Raw genomic sequence first — 24,037 nt, forward strand, 5'->3', positions numbered from 1 at the left:
AGTATATTTTGGTAGAGATCCAAAGGGAAAGAGACAAATAATACAGCATTATGTTGTTGTAACCACTCATTCTGGGAAACAAACTCACTCAGAAGGACGATGCAGAAAGTGGAGTGCAGTTTATTACACCGGCAGGCCCAAGGCAGAGTCTCCTCTTAGCCAAGGACCCCGACCAGTTTTTCTGAAAACCTTATATACCCTAAGTGTACGTGCCCAAACCCACCTCCCCAAATTCCGTGAAACTAGTCTGAACAAAGGAAAAGAAAGATATAATCAAAGTTAACCCGTGATTCTTATGCCTTAAGCCTAGGTAGTTAACAGTGGACACTTATCAATAGGCCTGTGGTCATACCCCAATAAGCATAATAGAATTTATGATTCTCTTAAGTTACACAGATAATTAGGGTATTCTTTTAGGCAACAGAGAGTCTAGGTACAAGCCCTGGGGCTCTTCCATCTGGGGGGTCTGGTTTTCCAGTTGGTATGTCGTTTCCATAGATACTGGGCATATAGCTCAAAGTCCACAGTCCAGCCCAAGATGGAGTCCTCCTTTCAAGATGGAGCCTGTTCTGTTTCCTCCTTCATTCCCCACCTCTTGATGCTCTTAACTCATAGTATGAGCATCATTCATAGGGATATATTGCACCCTGACTCTCCGACCGCCAATTTGGGAGAACGACATCAACCTTTGAGTTACAAAGTTCATAATACATTGTAAAATAAAGGGTCCAGAAAGCAGAACTATCAAGGCAACTATAATAATGGTAAATATAGTTTTCCACCAATCACCCTTCACCCAAGATAGGACTGAAGTCCAAAAAGGAAGATTATCATCAGACATAACTTTTACCTGACCTTTCACGTCATCTAGGGTGGCTGATATATAGCCAGATAAATCAGGAATATATACACAACATTCAACTTTAATTATACCACAGGTCCCTCTTTGTGCTGAAACTATGGTTAGTCTCAAGATGATAACAGCAAGTCCTTGGAGCAGCAGTTAATTGTAGAGCTTCATCTCTTTTTCTTCTTTAAGATGATCTTGGTTTCACGGGGATCAGTGGGGTCCTGTTGTGTAGTCCACTCAGCGTCCTCTGGGTCTACGTGGTATGCTCTCTTCACCCTCATGTGGTGGACCCAGGGAGTGACACCTACAACTTCAACTGCAGTAAGGCTGGTTAGAACAACAGTATATGGACCCTTCCAATGTGGGGCCAAGGAGAAGTGTTTCCAGTTCTTCATCATACCTGATCCCCGGGCACAAATTCGTGAATCTGTTCCCCAAGGGGGAATAGCACCCTTTCTTGTATAAACTTAGTTACCTGATTTATTACCTTACCCAGTTGTTCCATCTGCTGTGAAATCTCATCTCCCCTTACCTGAGGCAAATTTGTTTTACAATGGGAGGGGGCCTCCCATACACAGTTTCATACGGAGAATAGCCATGCGACCCATGCGACCGTGGGGTCATCTTGAGTCTGGGCAGAGCCTTTGGAAGCAAGTCCACCCAGGAGCAGTCAGTCTCTAAGATCCACTTGGAGAGTGTCTCTTTTAAGTGTCTGGTTGGTTCGTTCCACCATCCCAGAACTCTGGGGCCTATATGCCGTATGTAATTTCCACTTGATATTTAGAGCTTTACATACCTGTTGAATTAAGTCGGGTACAAAGACAGGGCCGTTGTCTGATCCTATACTGGTTGGGAACACAATCCGGGGATTATTTCTCAAAGCAGACAGTGAGCCACTTCATTTGCTTTTTCATTTGGGGTGGGGAAGGCCTCCACCCATCCTGAGAAGGTACATACCATGAGTGTCAGCAGGGTTTAAAGTCCACTTAGAGTGCCTTTTATCTGTATTCCTGGAGGTTTTTGTTCATGTCCCGGGGCAGCATTGCCCTTTTTCATTTTTGGTGGCCCTTTCTGCTTCAGCCAGCTGGTCTTGGGCCAGGGTATACTGTGGGAGAGTTAAAGTTAACTCAGGCATTTTTGAGAGTACAAAGGTTCTGATAGATCCCCCACCAGCAGGCCCAGATTTCTCAGCCACGTGTTTTACGGCTTTATCTGCTAGTCGGTTTCCCCCCGTTTGTGGGGTGTCTTCCTTTTGGTGACCCCAACAATGCATCACTGCAACCTTTTCAGGTTCCCATACAGCATCTAATAGAGTCGAGATTTCTTCTTTGTTTTTAATACACTTTCTGTTGGCTGTCAGAAGACCTCGCTCTTTATATAAAGCCCCGTGTACATGTAAAGTAGCAAAAGCGTACCTGGAGTCTGTGTAAATGTTTGTCTTCTTGCCTTTTGAGAGCTGGAGGGCCCAGATTAGACACACAGTTCGTGATGGCAGAGAGCTGGCTTCAACGATGGCTTCTTCCGTGACTACTGCGTATCCCGACAGTCGTCGTCCTTGTTTCGCCAGGCTGGTGCCTTTGTGTACAGGACCCACTCTGGGTCCGGGCTTGGCTGGTCTCTCAAGTCAGTTCCGCTGGCATAAACTTCTAGGATTTCCTTGCAATCATGTGAGGGCCCACCTTCTCCCACAGGAAGGAGAGTGGCTGGATTCAGGGCCTGACAAGGCTCAATAGTAACGTGGGGCTTCTCACATAACAGTCCCTGGTATTGAGTAATCCGGGATGTCAACAGCCATTTATGGGGGTCCCCTCACAGGAGAGTGTTGACCTCGTGTGGGACTTTTACGATCAAATCTTGGTCTGAAGTCAGCTTGGTTGCCTCCTGGACCAGTAAGGCAACCATAGCAACTGTCCGTAAGTATCCCGGCCACCCAGTGGCAACACTGTCCAGTGGTTTTGAGAGATAAGCCACAGGTCTATCCCGTGTCCCCATAGTCTGGGACAACACTCCCATAGCCACCTTGTCCTTTTCAGTCATGTGAAGAGTAAACGGCTTAGCAAGGTCTGGCAGGCCCAAGGCGGGTTCGGACATCATTGTACCGGGATTGAGTTCTATTACCAGTGGGACTTGTTTTGCAAGCCTAGGGGGGTTGTCTTCCACCCAGACCTCGGGGAATTGTTGAGTTAACTCTCTCTCTCAACTGCTCAGCTTGTCCAGTTTCCCTTCCAGGAGATTGTGCAACCTCCATTCATCTTGAGGGGTTCCCAAGAGGAAGAGTAAATAGGTGGTTGAGCCCACTTGAAGAGTGGGTCTTTCGTGGGGGGAAAGGTCACTTGTGGCCCCAATTTAGATGGCAAGTCTCTTCCCAACAAAGGCACTGGGCATTCAGGGATGTATAAAAATTCATGAGTCCCTTGGTGTCCCCCCATCTGACATTTTTGGGGTAGGCTAGAAACACAAAGGCTGCATTTATCACCATCTGAGACCCAGCAGCCTCTGGATCTATAAAGTCTATAGGTCTCGGACGGTCTTTTGTAGAACTCAGAGGGTGATTCGCTTTCCCTTTCAATAACTTCAGAGGGTTTTACCATATTCATAGGTTTTTGGGCCCCCCTCTTGACGTCTTGTAAAATGGCTGCCTGATATCTCTCCAGGTGGCCCCTCCCTTCCTCTGTGTTACAGTCCCAGCTGGGCTTCTCATCGCGGGTGGCTCGTTCTGCCCACCGCTGCGGGTTTGCAGTACCCTCAGGTGCCATTTCTCTTAACCATTTTCTGGCCTCTGTTAGGAGCTTGTATCTTTCCTCAGTAAAAAAAGGGAGACTAGTAGTTGAATTATGTCATCCCATGTAGAGCGGTGGGCTCGGAAAATAGTCTCCATTAGCCTAATCATGGCTTGTGGCTCCCCCGAGTACGGTGGAGCGTGTCTCTGCCAGTTTAATATATCCGCAAAGGAAAATGGCTGGTAATACTAGGCTACAGAGGGCTGATGGTAGTGCCCCATGCGACCTGAAATGGAGGCTGTTGTAGCCTCTGAGGGGCATCTGTAGTGGGATTCTTTCCCCCTGTTCCTTGGTGGAGCGCAGCCTCTAATTGCTGTGTTTTCTTCCCCCTTCTCATCAGTACTCACTGGGAGAGGTGGATACAATCTAGGAGATCTGGCTGGGGTGGAATCCTGGGGGCAATTACCAGAAGTCTCCATCTCTGGGATCAGAGCCTGCTGAAACTGTGGCTCTACGATCTCCGGGAGAGCTGGCGGAGGAGCAGCGTCTGCTGCAGGAACTTCACCTGGCTGTGGATCAGGCATTAAGGCGGCCTCTGGTCCTGGTGGTGCACTCACTGGGAGGCGGGCGTGTCATCATTCAGTATGGGGGAGGGGGCAGGTCATCCCCGTCCAAATCCTGTAGAATTTCTTTTTTATCATCAGTCAATTTTTGTGCCATTAATATTTTTCCCTTTCCCTTCTGGATATAGAACCTTGTCCCAGAGGAGGGTCTTGAGTTAACCCTAGCCGCAAGTCAATATATGGATATTGATCTGGGTGTCCTGACTCTCCTGTGACTACTGTATAGACTGTTTCCACTATTTTTAAGTCCATGGTGTCCTCTGGTGGCCATCCTACTCCCACAGGGGGCCATTCGACCTCACAGTGTATGTGGAGGCAGTTAGGCATCATCTTCACCCTATAGTCTCCTCTAAATCCCTTCTTTAAACTTTTAATCATGTACTCCAATACAGTTGCCTTAGATTCATTTCCCCCCATCTTGCTTACCTTCTTGGACTGTCTTCTAGTTTTCCTTTTCATTCTGTCTATGAAGTTCTCAGTACTCTATGTACTTCTGATATTCCCACTCAATGAAACACTTATATTGCCATTCCATTTCCTTCCTAAATGGGGTGAGAAGAGCCTTACCTGCCAGATCCCAGAGGGAGAAGGGGGATCGGCATGTCTTCACCTGTCGGTTGGCATGGCCAAATCAGAACACCACGTGGTCCAAGACTGTTTCTCCCTTAACTTTTAAAGTCCGTTCTGGCTTGGTAGGCTTGATCAGCTGTGGACGAAAAGACAGATGGGTTAAATATCCCACGTCCCAGGCCGTCTCCAGAAAAGCCAATTGGTACTCACTGATGTATTCCCCTCCTTCTAGCCTGATAATTCCGAGGGGGTCAAGAATTTCACAGCAAATGGGACACCTCCTCAGGGAGGGCAGAATACAAGCACACAAAGACCAAGTTTCTTCTAACAACTCCCTGGCGATTGCTTGGTAATAATTCTCCCCAAGACAGCGTGGACACCACCCCCTAAATGACATTCACAAATTTCCTTCCTAAGCTCTAACACACTCGTCAACCTGTGTACCAAGCAATCGCTGCCACCTGCCTATTCCAGGCTCCTGTGGGTCCATGCCCCTTCTAGTCCCTCCCAGGGTGGTGGTCAGGCCCCTTCTTCCACCCTGATGGGTGGGTTCCTCCTCACCTGAGCGCTCAGTTCCCCTGCTGCCGTCCACTACCTGCTAACACGAAAGGTCCAGGCATTGAGAAGCAAAATCCTTCCAGAAGGGTGAAGCACATTCCCCACTCTAGATGATTCGAGTCGCAAGGCCTTGGAGTAGTCCCAAATGGGATTTGTCTCCCCAAAGTGAGGAGTTTCCTGGCCAATGCACCAAATGTTGTAGCCACGCATTCTGGGGAACAAACTCACTCAGAAGGAAAATGCAGATAGTGGAGTGCAGTTTATTACACTGGCAGGCCCAAGGCAGAGTCTCCTCTTAGCCAAGGACCCCAACCAGTTTTTCTGAAAACCTTATATATCCTAAGTGTATGTGTCCAAACCCACCTCCTGAAATTCCCTGAAACTAGTCTGAACAAAGGAAAAGAAAGATATAATCAAAGTTAACCCGTGATTCATATGCCTTAAGCCTAGGTAGTTAACAGTGGACACTTATCAATAGGCTTGTGGTCATACCCCATAAGCATAATAGAATTTATGATTCTATTTGGTTACACAGATAATTAGGGTATTCTTTCAGGCAACAGAGAGTATAGGTACGAGCCCTGGGGCTCTTCCATCTGGGGGGTCTGGTTTTCCAGCTGGTACGTCGTTTCCATAGATACTGGGCATACAGCTCAAAGTCCACAGTCCAGCCCAAGATGGAGTCTTGCTTTCAAGACAGAGCCTGTTCTGTCTGTTTCCTCCCTCGATGTTAAAGAGCAAAGAGTGAAAATGAACTCAGTCAGCACTTACTTACCCAATGTGTACTGAAGACCAGGAGGCAGGGTGGAGATGAGATTTGGAAAGGCGTCCACCAGTGACCTTGGGGAAGAAACGAAATGGTAGAATCAGAAGCTGGATTTCGAAGTTTGAACCTCATTTTTGGCAAAGGAGAGGGTGACCTGCAGTGAAGAAATGACATGTTCTATACAGAGAGGCAAGAAATGGAGTTTAAGAGATGTGGTACACATACACCATGGAATATTACTCAACCATTAAAAAGAATGAAATAATGCCACTTGTGACAACATGAATGGACCTAGAGAGTGTCATGAGTGAAGTAAGACAGAGAAGGAGCAAGATCTTATGACATCTCTGCAACCATGAAATTAAAAGATGCTTACTCCTTGGAAGGAAAGTTATGACCAACCTAGATAGCATATTGAAGAGCAGAGACATTACTTTGCCAACAAAGGTCCATCTAGTCAAGGCTATGTTTTTTCCAGTGGTCATGTATGGATGTGACAGTTGGACTGTGAAGAAAGCTGAGTGCTGAAGAATTGATGCTTTTGAACTGTGGTGTTGGAGAAGACTCTTGAGAATCCCTTGGACTGCAAGGAGATCCAACCAGTCCATTCTAAAGGAGATCAGCCCTCGGATTTCTTTGGAAGGAATGATGCTGAAGCTGAAACTCCAGTACTCTGGCCACCTCATGCGAAGAGTTGACTCATTGGAAAAGACTCTGATGCTGGGAGGGATTGGGGGCAAGAGGAGAAGGGGATGACAGAGGATGAAATGGCTGGATGGCATCACTGACTCGATGGACATGAGTCTGAGTGAACTCCAGGAGTTGGTGATAGACAAGGAGGTCTGGCGTGCTGCGATTTATGAGGTCGCAAAGAGTCAGACACGACTGAGCGACTGAACTGAACTGAACTGATGACATCTCTTATATGTTGAATCTAAAAAGAAAGATACAAATGAACTTGCTTATAAGGCAGAAAGAGACTCACAGACTTAGAGAACAAACTTATGGTTGCAGGGGAGGGGAAGGATGGGGGAAGGATGGTGGGGGGATAGTTAGGGAGTTTGGGATGGACACGTACACACTGCTATATTTAAAATGGATAACAAACAAGGACCTACTGTATAGCACATGGAACTCTGCTCAGTGTTATGTGGCAGCCTGGATGGGAGGGGAGTTTGGGGGAGAACGGATACATGCATACGTATGGCCAAGTCCCTTTCCTGTGCACCTTAAGCTATCACAACATTGTCTGTTAATAGGCTATATACCCTAAAAGAAAACAACAACAACAAAAATTTTTTTTAAGAAATGGAGTTTACCAAGTGTATCTTTATCAAAGAAGAAGTTAGAAATAAACTTAAAAAATGAAAATAGAAAAAATGGAACTGGATAGGAAGATACTGGAGGATGTACCACCTGTTTTACAAAGATTCGAGATCTGAGACAGAAGGGAATATGAGTGAAGTGTCGAGTACATGTGAAAATTCAATGAGGATGTGACATTAATGGATGCTTTTAAGTAATTTTGTAAACAGACAGTCACGATCCTTTAAGAAAAACAGACACATCCAGTAACTCCATAAACAGAGCAATGATTTCCATGTATAACCAGTGTTAGCCCAGAAGGAGAGACAGGTTATAAAATAGGGATCTCAAGTCCACATCTTTACAATCACCCTCAACTACACCCTTTGCCCCACCCCTACCGTCACTCTCTCCTTCTACAAACAAGATAAAACTAACTGCTACTGCTGCTGCTAAGTCGCTTCAGTCGTGTCCGACTCTGTGCGACCCCATAGACGGAAGCCCACTAGGCTCCCCCGTCCCTGGGATTCTCCAGGCAAGAACACTGGAGTGGGTTGCCATTTCCTTCTCCAATGCATGAAAGCGAAAAGTGAAAGTGAAGTCGCTCAGTCGTGTCCGACTCTTAGCGACCCCATGGACTGCAGCCTACCAGGCTCCTCTGTCCATGGGATTTTCCAGGCAAGAGTACTGGAGTGGGGTGCCATTGCCTTCTCCGGACAAAACAAACAACAAAAAATCCTTGAAAGTAAATATAGTGTATCGACTATATTACTGTTCTGGTTTCGGAAAACTGGAAACAGAATTGGAAGCGCAGCCCAATTTTGCAGTTTTGCGCAAAATCAGATTCCCAGCAAATCTGGGCTTCTTTAACCTTGATTTAGACCTTCCCACTCCTCTTGGGTAGAAACTCAAGCCGCAGCCCCTCTATCACTTCAGCTGGAGTGGACGTGTCTGATGTTGTTAACAGGCACGTTTCCTTGCCAGCAAGCACATCCCTGGGCAACATTCCTGTCTACAGTCCCAGACGGTTCTGATGGAACTCCATGGATCCCCGCGAATCCCTCCCGGCACACGGTGCACGGCGGGAGACTGACCACCAGGGGACAGGCCCTCAACGCAGGAGCAACCCGGTGGGGACGACGCGGAAGCCTCGGTTCTCGGGCGCCGCATCCGGGACTGGAGGGGAAGGGGCCCCGATCCACGCGGGGCCAAAGCCGACCCGGGTCGAGGGTCACGGTGTTGTTGGCTTGTCCGCCCCGAGTCTCTTATTGGAGACTCGGCGTGTGCTTTCCTCATCAAACGTGACAGCAACTTTGCCCAGCTCCCTCGCACACAACAGGATCCCTCGTAGGGTCTGGGGAAGCAGGAGTTCTGACCCCCAGGGGTGTCCATGATCAGGGCTGCCCATCCCCCAGGGCACCTCCCCGGGTGCGGCGGGCGGGGCGGGGCCGCGGGGCGGAGGCTCCGGGAGGGACGCGCCCCCCGGGACCCGCCCCCTCCCCGGCCCGCCCCGCTCCCCCGGCCTACAAGTCTTTGCGCACAGGAAGCGCCTCCGCATCTGTACCTGCGCCCTGGTCCGCTCCCCGCACCCCGCCCCGCCGAAGCGTGAGTTCGCGGGTCAAGCGCGTCAGTTGGAGGGTAGGTGGCTTCGGGCGGGGGCCGAGGACCTGGGGAGACCGGTGCGCCCCCAGGTGCCAGATGCAGGCCGGAGATCATTCCAGGCGGTGGGCAGTCGCGGTGTCTCTGGTCTCCTTAGGTTCACGTTCTGGTTTCCTCTCGCCCTTCCTTTCCCTATTTTCGTTTGTCTCGAAACGCTTTCCTTTCGCCTCTTTGCATTTCTGGGTCAAGAATTTGACAGAAGATGTGTGGTTGTATGGGGGTGTGTTTGTGGGTGCGTGTGCATGCATGCGAACGTAGTAACAGTTGCAGTCAGAGTTCTGAGAATGTCTTTTTTCTCATTTCCTGTGGTTTTTGGGGTTTGTTTGTTTGTTTGTTTTGTTTTGTTTTTGGTGCTTTTCCTGTAAAGCTAGGGAGGCTCAGATTCATGAAAGAGCTCACTTGTCTTTTCAGAGGCTTGACCTCAGACTTCCTGATCTCTCGCTGCGCTTTTCCATCCAAACCCACATACTGAAACCATTCACCCTCTGGCTTTCATACTCCAGCTGGGACTGGTACTTTTTTGTGAATTCACTTTCCTGCGGGCAATATTCAGAATAAGGCAATAGATGGGTTGTTGTTGTTGTTTGGTCACTCAGTCGTGTCCGACGTTTTGCAACCCCATGGACTGTAGCCCACCAGGCTTCTCTGTCCATGGGACTTCCCAGGCAAGAATACTGGAGTGAGTTGCCATTCCCTTCTCCAGGGGATCCCTGGATCAGGGCTCCAACCCAGGTCTCCCAGATTGCAGGCAGGCTCTTTACAATCTGAGCCACCAGGGAAGCCCCTCAGGTGGGAAGGATAGTTAAAGAAAGAAAAGGAGCTGGAGTTTTATGAGGAATACTGGGCATGCTTAAGGAGCCAAGCCTTCTAGAGAATTGGTAGTGAAAGTGAAAGGAAAAAAAGTTTAGAAAACTGTGGAAAGCCCAGACTCTGCAGGCTTAAAATCCAGGGGGAGGCACTCAGCTTTACCTGGGGGAGTGGATGAAACTAATGAGGACAAGATGCTTGAGGAAGATTATAGATGAGACTACAGAATGCATCTTAGGGACAGAAACCAGCTTGCTCTCCTCTGGATAAGAATGTAAGTTGAAGGGAGTGGTATTTGATAAGTGGGAAAAACAAGGGCAAGGCTGACAGTGTATGGAAACAGGAGGGAGGCGATTCCTTGGAAGGGAAGGGTTTGGTGTGTGTCAGTTTCGATGGTTCCCCAAAGCCAAGCCTTATAGAAGGACCTGAGCACAGGTAGTTTACTTGGGAAGTGAGCCCAGAACTGCACAGTGAGGACGTGGAGAGGAGGAAACCGGGAAGGACCCTGGTCCAGTAAGGAAGGACCTCTCACTAAGCTGTTTATCGCTGTGGGCAGCTCAAGCCCAATTCCTGGGGTAACCCATGAGGGGCTCCAGAATGCACCTAGGATGGGGGCTCCAGAATGCACCTAGGATGGCTCTACCCCAGGGGAAGCTTCCCCCATATCAGCTCACCGCCACTTCAGGGCTGCCCCTGGACCCTTGCCCAGGTGAGAAGGTCTCCCAGTGCCCAGGAGAGTCCTCCAGGGCTTTGCTGGATGAGGTCTGGGGCACACAGCGCACCTGCTACCTGGCTCTTGTCACTTGGAGAGGCCAGAAAGCACAGCAGAGGGACAGACACTCGTGATTTCTGTTCTCCTTGCATACCTGACACTGGATGTTTTTATCTGCATTCTCTTTATCTTCCAAAACAATCCTCCAAAGGATGTACTATTCTCTTTATACAAATGGGAAGACTGGTGTATAAATAGTTTATCCAAGAGGAGCTGCTCTGAAGGGAAAAATGAACTCAGTTTTAGGCGCACCAAATTTTCAAAGTCCTGGGGAACCTCAGAATGTTCCCCAAAGTAGAGGTAGGGAACTCCCTAGTGAGGGCAGACCTAAGAAACTGGGAGGTGTTTCCCAATCATTTAGTCAGAGCTACCAGAACGAATTTTGTTTCTGAAAGGTCAACTGACCTTTTTGTCCAGAGAAATAATGTCCTGAGTCATCTCAGCTTAACTCTTACTTTGATCTTCTTGCTCCTGTGGAATCCAGCCCCACCCTCACACCACTCAGGTTCTGCTCCTCCAGCCCCCATGGGGCTTCTCTCTGTTAAAAAGCTCCCAGAGAGAAGGCTGCGGGGAAGGGATAGTTTGAAAGTTTTTAATGGATATATCCACACTGCATATTTAAAATGGATAAACAACTACTGTATGACACAGAGAACTCTGCTCAATGTTATGTGGCAGCCTGGAGGGGTGGGGAGTTTGGGAGAGAATGGATACATGTATGTGTCTGCTTGAGTTACATTACCATCACTCTTTGGCTTCCCTGGTGGCTCAGACGGTAAAGCGTCTGCCTGCAATGACGGTAAAGTGTCTGCCTGCAATGAGAGAGACTCGGGTTCAATCCCTGGGTTGGGAAGATCCCCTGGAGAAGGAAATGGCAACCCACTCCAGTACTCTTGCCTGGAAAATTCCACGGACTGAGGAGCCTGGCAGGCCACAGTCCCTAGGGTCACAAAGAGTCGGGCACGACTTCACCTTCACTTTCTTTCACTTTCTCCATCACTGTTTACCTGAAACTTATCATGACACTGTTAATCGACTATACCACAATACAATGTAAAATAAAAAGTTAAACAAAAAGTGCTCGCTTGCAGCATTTCAGGTCTCAACTTAAATCTCAGGTCTTAGCTTCAATGTCACTCTCTCATGTGGGCCTTTACTGTAACCCCATCTAAAGTAATTTTCTGGTTGCTGGATATCACATAACTTTTATTTTCATCTAACAGTTATTAATGGCTGCATTTTATCTGCTTGTCTACCTAATTATTGTCCTTCCCCTTCTCAAATATTAGATTCGTGAAGGCAGGGACCTTGTCTGTTGTGTTTCTTGCTGAACCCCCGGGCCTTCCACCACTTGGGGTACCTAACAAGTGGTTTTCATCTGAATGCATTATTTATGTATTTATTTATGGCTGCATAAAGTCTTAGCTGTGGCTTGTGGGATCCTCTCTACCAGCTCACTGTTGGAGCTCAAGGGTGGCTTATGGCCCTGCTGCATGTGGGATCTTAGTTCCCGGACCAGGGATCAAACCTGTGTTCCTTGGATTGCAAGCAGATTCTTAACCACTGGAATACCAAGGCAGTCCCTGAATGCATTTAGTTTTCTTTCTTTCTTTTTTTTTATTTTTGCCCCACACATTTCTTCCTTTGTTCTGACCAAGCTGAGTCTTTGCTTTCTCCTCCTGCAGCTCACTGAACCATGGCGACAACTCCTGCGGCTGCCTTTGAGGCCCTCATGGATGGAGTGACGAGCTGGGAGCTACCCGAAGGCCCTGTTCCCAGTGAACTCCTTCTTACTGGAGAGGCTGCCTTCCCAGTGATGGTGAACGATAAAGGCCAGGTCCTCATTGCGGCCTCCTTCTATGGCCGAGGCCGCCTGGTGGTGGTGTCCCACGAGGGCTATCTGCTGGATGCCGGCCTGGCCCGGTTTCTTCTCAATGCAGTGCGCTGGCTCTCTCCCTCTCCTGGGGCGCCTGTTGGTGTGCACCCATCCCTGGCATCACTAGCACACATCCTGGAGGGCTCCGGGGTGGAGGCACAGGTTCACCCAGAACCAGCAGAACCCCTGGGGGTTTACTGCATCAGTGCCTACAATGACACCATGACTGCGGAACTGATCCAGTTTGTGAAACGTGGTGGGGGCTTGCTCATCGGGGGCCAGGCCTGGCACTGGGCCAGTCAGCACGGTAGTGACCAGGTGCTGTCCAAGTTCCCAGGGAACCAGGTGACCAGTGTGGCCGGAGTGTACTTCACTGACACCTACGGGGTCAAAGGCCGCTTCAAGGTCTCCAAGAAGGTGCCCAAGATCCCTCTCCAGGTCAGGTAAGTGGTGTTTCCCTCCCGGGAGTCTGATGCGTGTCCACAATAAATCTGATCCTCATCAGTGAGCTTCCGCTTTAATACACATGGTGTTCTACTGCTTTTCAGAACCACCAGAAAGAAAGGTAAAGACAACTATAATGCACTAAGGCCCAGGAAGGGCTGAGTTCTCACTTTTCCTGCTGGCTGTGGCCAGAGCAACAATCGATCTGTTAGAAGTGCTTGTCTTATTCATCAGTCTGTCTGATGCCTGGGTTAGGCAGGGTGGGGGCTTCCCAGGTGGCTTAGTGGTAAAGGCTGGAGCTATGCTAGGCCTGTTCAGCAGGAGAGCTGGGAGTCCTGATGGAGGGATGTCTGATGGGAACTGGAGCCCAAGAGAAGACACAGTGACAGCCAGAGACACAGCTTGAGGGAGACAAGTACCTTGGCTCCTTTCTGCCTCCAGGCTTGGCTGGTGAACTGAACTGGAGTGAGGAGAGAGGACAGGAATCGAGATTTCCATGATCAAATACTTTTAAGGACGGTTGTTGCCACTTAGGGAGCTGTACAGGACTAGGAAAGGAAAGATTAGAGGAGGTCAGAGTTTTGGATATTTGTGGTTTTGTGTAGCTCGTTAAATCAGTGACTCACTGTACGTGGCCACGGGTAACAGAAGCCATGCTGTAGTGGACTGATCTTGTAGTTTATTTCTCTTCTGTAACAAAGTCCAGGCAGATAATCAGGGCTGTGGCATTAACTCCCTGCTTTATGATAACCCAGGTTCATTCATGCATATTCATTCATTCCCTCTCTTGCTCTCTCTTTCTCTCTCCCTCCCAATCTCCCTCTATCTTTGTCTCTCTTCCCCTTTACCACTTCCATGACCCACACCCCTCCCTATGATGATGCTTCACATTTATCCTTATGATTTCAAGATTGCTACTACTATTTTTGGCAATATAATTACACCCCAGCAAGAATAAGCTATAATGAATATACGTGCTGCATATGTCTCTTTTAATGCAGATAGTAATATGTTTTCTGGGAGCCCTGACTATCAGACTTCTGTAATGTTTCAGTGGCCAAAATTAGCTCACCTGGCCAACTCTAGCTGCCAGAGGGCCTGAAGAGCTGAATATTTGGCACCTCTGAAGAAATCAAGATTCTGCTGTGAGGAAGGGCATGTTGTTCAGTTGCCAAGTTGTGTCTGACTCTGCAACCCCATGGACCGCAGCACACATGGCTCCTCTGTCCTCCACTATCTCCTGGAGTTTGCTCAAATTCACGTCTATTGAGTCGATGATGCTATCTAACCATCTCATTTTCTGCCATCCCCTTCTCCTTTTGCCGTCAATGTTTCCCAGCATCAGGGTCTTTTCCAATGAGTTGACTCTTTGCATCAGGTGGCCAAAGTATTGAAGCTCAGCATCAGTCCTTCCAATAAATATTCAGGGTTGCCTTGTTTAGGAATGACTTGTTTGATCTTGACTGGAGATCAGACCAGTCAAGGAAGGGCAGACACACATTTAGAAAGTAGTTAGCAGTGTCCCCAGCCCCAAGGCCTGGCACACTTAGACTTGGTTCCCTCTGAAAAGGTTGGGAGGTGATGAGTTATTCAGAGAACCAGGGTGGATCTGATTCATTCCAACTTCTCTTTAAGTCTGAGGGACAAACAGGTAAATCTCACCAACTAATTCCTCTTAATAGTTCCCAAGGACTCCTATCCAGCAAACTAAACCTGTTTTCTTGTTTTTCTTCATCTACGCCTACATTTTTCATCTCTGCCACGGAATCTGAAGTACCTTTTGTTTTGTTTATGTTTTGAAAACATAACCAGAAGGTATCACATCTAAAAGAAGTAATAATTTCTTAATGTCATTATCCATTTCCATAATGGTCTTATTTTTTCACAGTTTTTTGATCTTTTATTAAAACCCAAATATTTTGATAGCTTGATATGACTTCTATGTCTCATATAATACTGAGTTTTCTTTCCAATCTTTTTATCTCTTGCTGTTTTTTTCTTAAGGAAACTAGGTACTTTGTCCTGAACAGTTTCCCCATAGTATAGAATGTGTTTCCTTGAAAAAAGTCTGTGTTTTGCTGACTGAATCCCTATCGTGAAGTTGAATAAAGTCCTTTGTTCCCTATATTTCTTGTAAATTAGAAGTTTGATCTAGATTCTACATCAGAGTTTGGCAAACTATGGCACGTGAGTCAGCCCCCTCTGTGTGTTCAGTTCAGTCACTCAGTTGTGTCCAAATCTTTGCAACCCCATGGACTGCAGCATGCCAGGCTTCCCTGCCCATCACCAACTCCCGGAGTCCACTCAAACTCATGTCCATCAAGTCGGTGATACCATCCAACCATCTCATCCTCTGTCATCCCCTTCTCCTCCTGCCCTCAATCTTTCCCAGCATCAGGGTCTTTTCCAATGAGTCAGTTCTTCACATCAGGTGGCCAAAGGATTGGAGTTTCAGCTTCAGCATCAATCCTTCCAATGAATATTCAGGACTGATTTCCTTTAGGATGGACTGATTGGATCTCCTTGCAGTCCAAGGGACTTTCAAGAGTCTTCTCCAACACCACAGTTCAAAAGCAGTAATCCTTCGGCAGTCAGCTTTCTTTTTCTCAGTAACAAGTAGTAAATGCAGTCATCATATTTAAGTGACACTTTTTAAAAAGAGTGCACGCTAAGTCACATCAGTCGTGTCTGGCTCTTTGTGATCCTGTGGGCTGTAGCCCACCAGGCTCCTCTGTCCATGGGATTCTTCAGGCAAGAATACTGGAGCGGGTCACCGTGCCCTCCTGCAGGCATGGCAGGATCTCGACCCAAGGATTGAACCCCTGTCTCCTATGTCTCCTGCATTGGCAGGTGGGTTCTTTACCACTAGCACCACCTGGGAAGCCCTTTAAAAAGAGTGTATAAATCTTCAAGTGTAGTATGAAGAGTTTACTTGTAACACATTCCTAGATCAGAGCTAGCATGTGGAGAATGGGATTTGATGTTCTATACTGCCTTCTTTACAGAAATGTTACTCTGAAGAATAGAGGTACTTTTTAACTTCATTCATTTCTATGTTCAATAGTAAGCTTACCTCAGAGATACTGTGAGTTCAGTTCCAGACCACTGCAATCAAGTGCGTCACACGAGTGACTCAAATCTCCAGTGTTATTAATGAGAGTGAGAAAATTGCTGTGAACTGTGTAACCTCCTACCCTTCCAGATTTCTGTATTCAGTGAGCCGGTCTCAGTGGTTCCGCATCTGAGAGCAGCCCCTTTGTTCCTTTTCCAGGTGTGGGGAGGACCTCAGGCAGGATCAGCAGCAGCTCCTGGAAGGGATCTCGGAGCTCGACATCGGGACGAGGGGACTCCCCTCGCAGCTGCTGGTGCACGGGGCCCTGGCCTTCCCCCTGGGCTTAGATGCCTCTCTCCGCTGCTTCCTGGCAGCTGCCCGCTATGGCCGGGGCCGGGTGGTCCTGGCTGCCCATGAGGGCATGCTCTCTGCTCCCAGTTTGGGACCCTTTTTACTCAATGCTGTGCGCTGGCTGGCCAAAGGCCAGACAGGCAAAGTTGGGGTGAACACCAGTCTAGAAAAACTGCACACCCTGCTGTTGGAGCATGGTCTTGAGTGCAGTCTTGAGCCCCATCTGACAAGTGACGTGTGCGTCTACTGCTGTACAGCTTACAGCGACAAGGAGGCTAAGCAGCTGCAGGAGTTCGTGGCCGAAGGGGGTGGCTTGCTGATCGGGGGCCACGCCTGGTGGTGGGCCTCCCAGAACCCTGGCCGCTCCGCGTTGGCTGATTTCCCCGGTAACGTCATACTGAACAGCTTTGGCCTCAGCATCCTACCTTGGACCTTGGACCCGGGCTGTTTCCCGGTCCCTTCCGCCGACAGCCTGAACTACCACTTCCGCAAGGCGCTGTCTGAATTCCAGGCTACCTTGAACCTCGAGGGTGGCAACTTGGAGAAGAACTGGCTGGCGAAACTGAGAGTGGATGGAGCCGCCTTCCTCCAGATTCCCGCAGAGGGGGTCCCTGCCTATGCCTCCCTGCACCAGCTCCTGAGGAAGCAGCTGCGGCTGCGTCTTTCGGGGTTCCCAGCTGTGAGCCGGGAGAACCCGGTGGCCGGTGATTCCTGTGAGGCGGTGGTGCTCTGCCTGGCCACGGAGCTGGCGCGCTCCGGCACTGACTGCTCCGAGCTGGCACAGGGGCTTGGAGCCTGGTCCTGCGGCTCCAGTCTGTGCCCATCAGAACACACAGTGGAGATCAATGCACGCAACCCAAGTAGGCCACCAGGGGCCTGGCGGGGGACAGGCAGGGGGCTCGTGGGCTCCGTGGGATCTTGTAGGGGCTGAAGGTTCGGTGGGCCAGTTCCTTTCTCCATCAGGCACTTTCAAGGAGATGGGAGTGGGGTTCTGCCCTGGGCTTAGGTGGGCTTCAGGCAGGAAGCATGGATGAGCTGAGGTGTGCAGGGCAGGGCTGTACCTCTGGGAGGTGCTGCGAGGCGCGGAGCAGGGGAATAACTCAGCCTTTGCTGTGCCTTTTGTCACCCAGGCGATGATGCCTGGATGAGTACAGGGCTTTACCTCCCAAACGGACAACTTACAGAAGTCTGCTTGTGTGAAGCTGCAGCTTGCGCCGGCCTGAAGGTAAGGCTCGGACCCCACCACTGCCTCCTTTCATTCTCATCCAGCTCACTGCTCTTCTGCCAGAGTGCAGGAAGGCATCGTACTACCCACGTTACAGGTGAAGCAGCTAAGCTTCTGGGAGCCTAAGGGAGTGACTCCCTGCAGAAGGAAATGGCTACCCGTTCCCAGTAGTCTGGCCTGGAAAAATCCCATGGACACAGAGGAGCCTGGTGGGCTGCAGTCCATGGGGTCGCAGAGAGGAGGACCCAACTGAGTGCATGTGTAGAGCTCCTCACCTCAGACCGAGTCCTCTAAGACAAGCCCTCAGCTCTCCACCTTCCGACGGGAATGTGGGGGAAAGGACACCAGACATATTCTGAACCGCAGGCATTTCCCCAGCCCAGCCTTTCTGGGTTTTACATCTTTACCTTCATCCCTAAAGGGTGTGCATAACCCCATCACTCACAAAAATAGACCATGATGCCAAATTAAAATTGCTCCTGCCTCAATTCTGAGGGTCACTTCCTACCACGGTTAGGGTCTCTTGGGGGTCAGTCTCCCTTCTCTTGCTCACCTGCAATAACCCTGAGAAAAACAGTCCCAGGCCTCCAGACAAGATGCACTCTATCTGTCTGAGCAGGAAGGGAGGCCGGGATGAGCCCTCATCCCATGTCCCACTGTGTCTGATGGGCCTCCTGTCTGGCACGAAGGGCGGCCAAGGATTCCCTCTGCCTTATTCCCGGCATCAGAACCGCCTCAGGGGCTTGATCCCTGGTGTAGGAGCCCAGGTTCTGTCTAGTACAGAGGCACCATGAGCTGCTAATCAATATCAGCCTCAGGGTTATGTCTGGTCTGCCTGATGGTGGTCCACTGTGGTGGTGGTGGTGGTTTAGTCGCTAAGTCATGTCCAACTTGCGATCCCATGCACTGTAGCCCGCTAGGCTCCTCTGTCCATGGGATTTCCTTCTCCAGGGGATCTTCCCAACCCAGGGATCGAACCTAGGTCTCCTGTTCTGCAGGCAAATTCTTTACCTACTGAGCTACCAGGGAAGTCAGTCCACTGTGGAGCTGTTTAAATCCCTAGAAATATGATTCTACGTACCGTTCAGTGCATATGACTTTTAGAGTGCTACCATCTCATGGTTTGCATGCACCACTTACAGAAAGGGGAGGCTGGAGTTTTCTCAGAACCTCCCACACACAACCCCGCAACCACAGCCCAGGGAACCAGCATGGTGCAATTCCCTTTCCAGTTACAGATTGGCTGCCACACCGACGACTTGATGAGTGCCAGCAAGCTGTCTCGAGCCCCTGTGGTGACTCACCAGTGCCATATGGACAGGACCGAACAGTTGGTCTCCAACCTCTGGGGCGGCCTTCTCTACGTCATCGTGCCCACGGGCTGTAACCTGGGGCCCGTGTCCATCACCATCAAGAGGGCTGTGCCTGCCCCGTATTACAAGCTGGGTGAGTGGACTGAATGTGGAGGGGAGGAGGAGAGCAGGGAATGCTGTGTAGTTGTGGGCTGGTTGCCAAGGAGCGGAGGCGAAAGGATTGGTGGACAGGAGGAGAAGGGACTGCTGGAGATGGCAGTGGAGGCAGCAATGAGAAATCCCTGTGTCCATGGAGACTTCAGGGCAGAACAGAGGGGAGGGTCTGGGGGCCCGTCCTTCTCTGCACAGCATGTAGTCGTGCATGGTAATTGTCCCTTATCTCAGTGTCCTCCTCCTGGTCAGTTCAAGGGAGGTGGAGGAAGTGGGGGACGGTTCCGTGATGTTTATGCCTAGGTGAGACATCCCTGGAGGCGTGGAGGAGCTGTATTCAGGAGAGCCCGGCTCCCTGGGGAGAGCTGGCGACAGACAACATCATCTTGACGGTGCCGACTGCAGACCTGCGGGCCCTGGAGGACCCAGAGCCCTTGCTCCGCCTCTGGGATGAGATGATGGAGGCTATAGCCAGGCTGGCGGCCCAGCCCTTCCCTTTCCGCCGTCCAGAGAGGATTGTTGCTGATGTGCAGATCTCAGCCGGTAGGTGCTCCAGAGGGATGCTCCTAGCGGGTAGACACCTTTTCTTTACTATTTTGCATTTCTTTGGGCCTGTTGTTTTCTTTCTTTCATTCTTTCTTCCTTCCTTTCTGTAGTGTCCTTGTCTGGTTTCGGTATCAGAGTGATGACAGCTTCCTAGAATGGTTTTGGGTGGATTCTATCCTCTTCGGTCTTTTGGGAGTTTGAGAAGGATCGGTATAAATTCTACTGTGTTTGTTGGGTAGAGTTCCTCAGTGAAGCCATCCAGTCCTGGACTTTTTGTTTGTACCGAGGTATTTTTCTATATATCGATTCTGTTTCACTTCTAGTGAGTGAGTGATCTGTTCAAATTGTCTGTTTCTTCTTGTCGCAGTTTGCACAGGCTGTGTGTTTCTAGAAACTGGTCCAAGAAACTTGTCCATTTCTTCTTGTCCAGGTTGTTGGCATGTAACTGTTCATAGTATTCTTTTTTTCCCCTCCTTTTTTAAAATTTATTTATTTTAATTGGAGGCTAATTACTTTACAATATTGTATTGGTTTTGCCATACATCAACATGAATCCACCACGGGTGTATACGTGTTTCCAATCCTGAACCCCCCTCCCACCTCCCTCCCCATACCATCCCTCTGGGTCATCCCAGTGCACCAGCCCCAAGCATCCTGTATCCTGCATCAAACCTGGACTGGTGATTCTCTTAGGATTTTTTGTATCTCTGTGGGAGAAATACCATTTGTTACTTTGTTTACTTGGGTCCACTTGCTCTTCTCCTGAGCCTGGCCAGAGTTTGTTGACTGTCCTTTCAAAAAACCAGCTCTTGGATTTATTGATCTTTTCCATTGTTTTTGACTCTATTTTAGTTATTTTCTGTCTGATCTTTGTTATTGCTTCCTTTCTGCTGACTTTTATTTTGCCTTTTAAAATATCTAATATGTGTAAGGCATAATTTTAACAGTAAAGTAAGGGGAGAAAACTACACTGAAGACATGGAGATGAAAAGATGTTTACATGCAAAAAGGTAAATCATGTTCACCTACAGGGTAAGAATTCACAGAAGGGTGGAACAGTCTCAGAAAAACTGGTACTAGGACTTCAAGATGCTGGTGAGGATTCTTTCAAGGAGAGATTATAACCTCTGAGATATCTCCTTCAACCATAATTCAGATTTGCAATGAAAAGAGGGGGTAAAAAGACTTAATACTAAGTACTTAGTGGTTTAGAGAAAAGGCAATGGCACCCCACTCCAGTACTCTTGCCTGGAAAAATCCCATGGATGGAGGAGCCTGGTGGGCTGCAGTCCACGGGGTCACTAAGAGTCGGACACGACTGAGTGACTTCACTTTCACTTTTCACTTTCATGCTTTGGAGAAGGAAATGGCAACCCACTCCAGTGTTCTTGCCTGGAGAATCCCAGGGACAGGGGAGCCTGGTGGGCTGCTGTCTATGGGGTCCCACAGAGTCGGACACGACTGAAGTGACTTAGCAGCAGCAGCAGAGAAAAGAAGGACATCTTTTGCTTAAAAAAAGGGGGAAAAATTCAAAAAAATTCCTTTGGCCATATTTGTAATCTTTTAACAAAGGGCAAGATTTTCATTGTTAAAAAGCATTGTTGAATTTGGACAACAGTGGTTTCTACAAGAGAAGGAATAACACTGCCTAGCCTCAAGGATCTCAGATTTGGATACAAGACCTAATGTTGCAGACTGGCATGCAAAGGAAACTCACACGAAAGGAAGCACTGAATTATAGTGGGAATGGCTATGTAAAGAATTAATATTCTTTGGGGCCAGAGAAAGCGGGAGGCGTAACTCCAGAGTGGAAGTATGGGAAGGAGGCTGGGCACTCTTTGGACCAAGTCAAGGGGGGCATCAGCTTTCTAAGTCAGCAGGGAGATTCTGGAATTATCGGGTGCAGGCAGGATGGTGAGGAAAAGTTACCCAGTGGAGAGGAACGAAGGGAGATGGGTTTGGGTGGACCCTCCCCCCGTGCCTCATTCTGCCTTTGTGTTCCCAGGCTGGATGCACTCGGGCTACCCCATCATGTGCCACCTGGAGTCAGTGTTGGAGCTCATCGATGAGACGGGCATGAGAAGCCGCGGGCTCTGGGGCCCCGTGCACGAGCTGGGCCACAACCAGCAGCGGGAGCAGTGGGAGTTCCCCCCGCACACCACCGAGGCCACCTGCAACCTGTGGTCGGTGTATGTGCACGAGACGGTCCTGGGCATCCCCAGGGCTCAGGCCCACCCCGCTCTGAGCCCTCCAGAACGGGAGAATAGGATCAAAACACACCTGGAGAAGGGAGCCCCCCTGTGCGACTGGAAAGTGTGGACAGCTCTGGAAACATATCTGCAGGTACTGAGCAGAAATTCAGGGAGATGGGTGCCCCCAGACCCTCCATCATGGGGCATCCCAGATCTCAGGAACTCTCCAAGTCCTTTCCACCCCCACCAGCCTGCCCACCACCTTCCCTGGCTGTGGGATGGTGCCTCTCAGGTCAAATATCTCTAAAATGCAGATAATGACACCTGCCCCACTCACATCCTGTGCTTTTGTGTATGTAAGAGAAAATGACAACTATTATGAGAAAAAAATAACTAGAGAGACATACAGTCTCTGGGTATATCAGGCAAGAGCAGATACTCTGAGTAAAACACCCCTGAGACTGAGTCATGTCTCTCCCACTCACTGGCTTGTCCTTTGACCCCTAACGAGTGCCTTGGAAATGGTGATTGTCTTGCTTTGCTTTCTCTCACCTTAGTTTTATGGGCTCAAGTGAGTGTTGCATCCCTTCATAGTGTGAGGGGCAACTGCATCACAAGAAGACCTCTTAGGAGGTAACTGTCAACGAAATTGTCAGGTTTCCACCACCCACTTGAAGCCAAAGTGTCTTCAGAATGAATAAGTAAATAACCAACCCAACAGAAGAACACCAAAGTCTCAAAGTGAGTTGATTTCCTGTGACATAAGCAGAAATCCCTTTCCCCTCTCCCATCCTGCTTTGAAGTTTAATATTTTCAAGCTGTGAAAGCCACGCCCCAGTCAGATCTCCTGCCCTGTCTGCTATGACCCTCTAAATAATGGTCATGGCTCACATTTCACAGCCACACTTGAGTTAGAGAGTCTAAGCATCCTGACAAACATCACACATTTAAATGATGGGCCCAGAACCTATGGTCAGGAGTGACAAGCCCAGGCTTTTGCACATCCAAACCCTCACTTTGATTTTTCTTTTTTCATTCATTTTCTGAAGATCTGAGTGAGAGACAGCCCCAGTCAATGAGATAACTGCATTGTATCAGATCTGGATTCTTCTAGAGCCAGTCTGAGGATTGCAGGGAAACAGACCCCACATGGTAGTTGCCACTGAAGTGTAAGGCAAAGCCCTCATTCCTCTCTACCTGCTGACCCACTCACCATGAGTATCATTCTGCAAAAGCTCTGGGGAGACCTCTCATCCTGGAGTCCAAGACTTGGTCTCAGGACAGATGGGCACCTTCTGTTTTCTCCACCTGCGGTAGGTCTTCTTCCCTTCTTTCCTCCTGCCATTGCCTTAGCCCAGATCCTTTGCATCCTCCTGTCCGCTCCAAAAGCCTCTTAAGTTTTTCCCCCATCTTGCTTCAACCACCTTCAATCCACCTTCCACACCAACTCCAAAATAATCTGAATATTCCATGGTTAAGTCCCTCAAGTGTGCTCCTTCACATTCAGAAGAAAGGGGAAATGCTTAGATGGGTGACGAAGGCCGTTCATCATCAGACCTTCACCAACACTCCAGCTCCCAGTTTCCCACCTCCTTAATTATCCTGCAGTTTACGGAGCCGCTTCCCACTAAGAACTCATTTGCCGATTCGGCTTCTGGTCTCCCCATGCTTCTCTCCTGCAGCTGAAATGTGCTGAACGTCTTGTCTGTTTCCTGTCACATCACCTGTCGGAATTCAGCTCTCTTGTCCTCTTCTCCCGACATCATCTCCTGGACAAGCCAGCCTCTTTTGTAATGTGTTTACTTACACATCCGTCTCTCGGGTTGACCAGGGACCTCCAGAAGGACGAGAGCCCTAATCATTTTGGCCTAGCGCAGTACCTGACACACTGCAGATGTTTCATAATGTTATATGTGTAATAATATGTTCAGTGTGGTGATGTATTAATAGAGATGAGCAGGAGGACTCACCAGGCCACGTCAGTGAGTACACAGCCATGAGATCACAGGGAAGCTGATCAAAGTGCACCTGTCCCTGCGGTTTCATACCCCAGACTCAGAGGATTCTCCTCCACAAAAGGAGGAGATCTTGGAAACCCCAAGATCACTGCTAGCTCTAAATTTCTGTGGAAAGTGAAAGTGAAGTCGCTCAGTCATGTTTGACCCTTTGCAACCCCATGGACTGTAGCCCACCAGGCTCCCCTGTCCATGGGATTCTCTAGGCAAGAATACTGGAGTGGGTTGTCATTTCCTTCTCCA

At 49.1% G+C, this 24,037-nt stretch overlaps 1 protein-coding gene and 1 long non-coding RNA gene across 6 annotated transcripts in view; one reads left to right on the forward strand and one right to left on the reverse strand.

Annotated features, from left to right (window-relative positions):
- LOC147373573 (TRPM8 channel-associated factor 2) overlaps positions 1-24,037 on the forward strand; it is a 34,608-nt gene that overhangs the window by 8,512 nt on the left and 2,059 nt on the right. Inside the window, exons 1-7 of one of the 5 annotated variants that reach the window (XM_086398292.1) lie at positions 8,913-9,116; positions 12,316-12,949; positions 16,222-17,213; positions 17,484-17,578; positions 18,811-19,024; positions 19,345-19,584; positions 21,593-21,930. In XM_086398292.1, coding sequence (XP_086254418.1) covers positions 12,327-12,949; positions 16,222-17,213; positions 17,484-17,578; positions 18,811-19,024; positions 19,345-19,584; positions 21,593-21,930 — 2,502 coding nt within the window. In that variant the 5' untranslated portion in view covers positions 8,913-9,116; positions 12,316-12,326. Of the gene's footprint in view, positions 1-8,912; positions 9,117-12,315; positions 12,950-16,221; positions 17,214-17,483; positions 17,579-18,810; positions 19,025-19,344; positions 19,585-21,592; positions 21,931-24,037 lie in introns of those variants that run through there. The other 4 variants (XM_086398293.1, XM_086398290.1, XM_086398291.1 and 1 more) reach the window with 4 other exon arrangements.
- LOC147373574 (uncharacterized) lies at positions 103-6,214 on the reverse strand. Its single transcript, XR_015163104.1, has 3 exons — positions 6,097-6,214; positions 4,761-4,899; positions 103-1,166 (listed from the first exon to the last, which is right to left on the reverse strand). It is a non-coding gene; the product is annotated as an uncharacterized LOC147373574 (long non-coding RNA).

Source organism: Bos grunniens, chromosome 4, assembly GCF_055505025.1.
Source record: "Bos grunniens cultivar Pamir isolate PY7600 chromosome 4, Bosgru_T2T1.0, whole genome shotgun sequence".
NCBI classification, from domain to species: domain Eukaryota; kingdom Metazoa; phylum Chordata; class Mammalia; order Artiodactyla; family Bovidae; genus Bos; species Bos grunniens.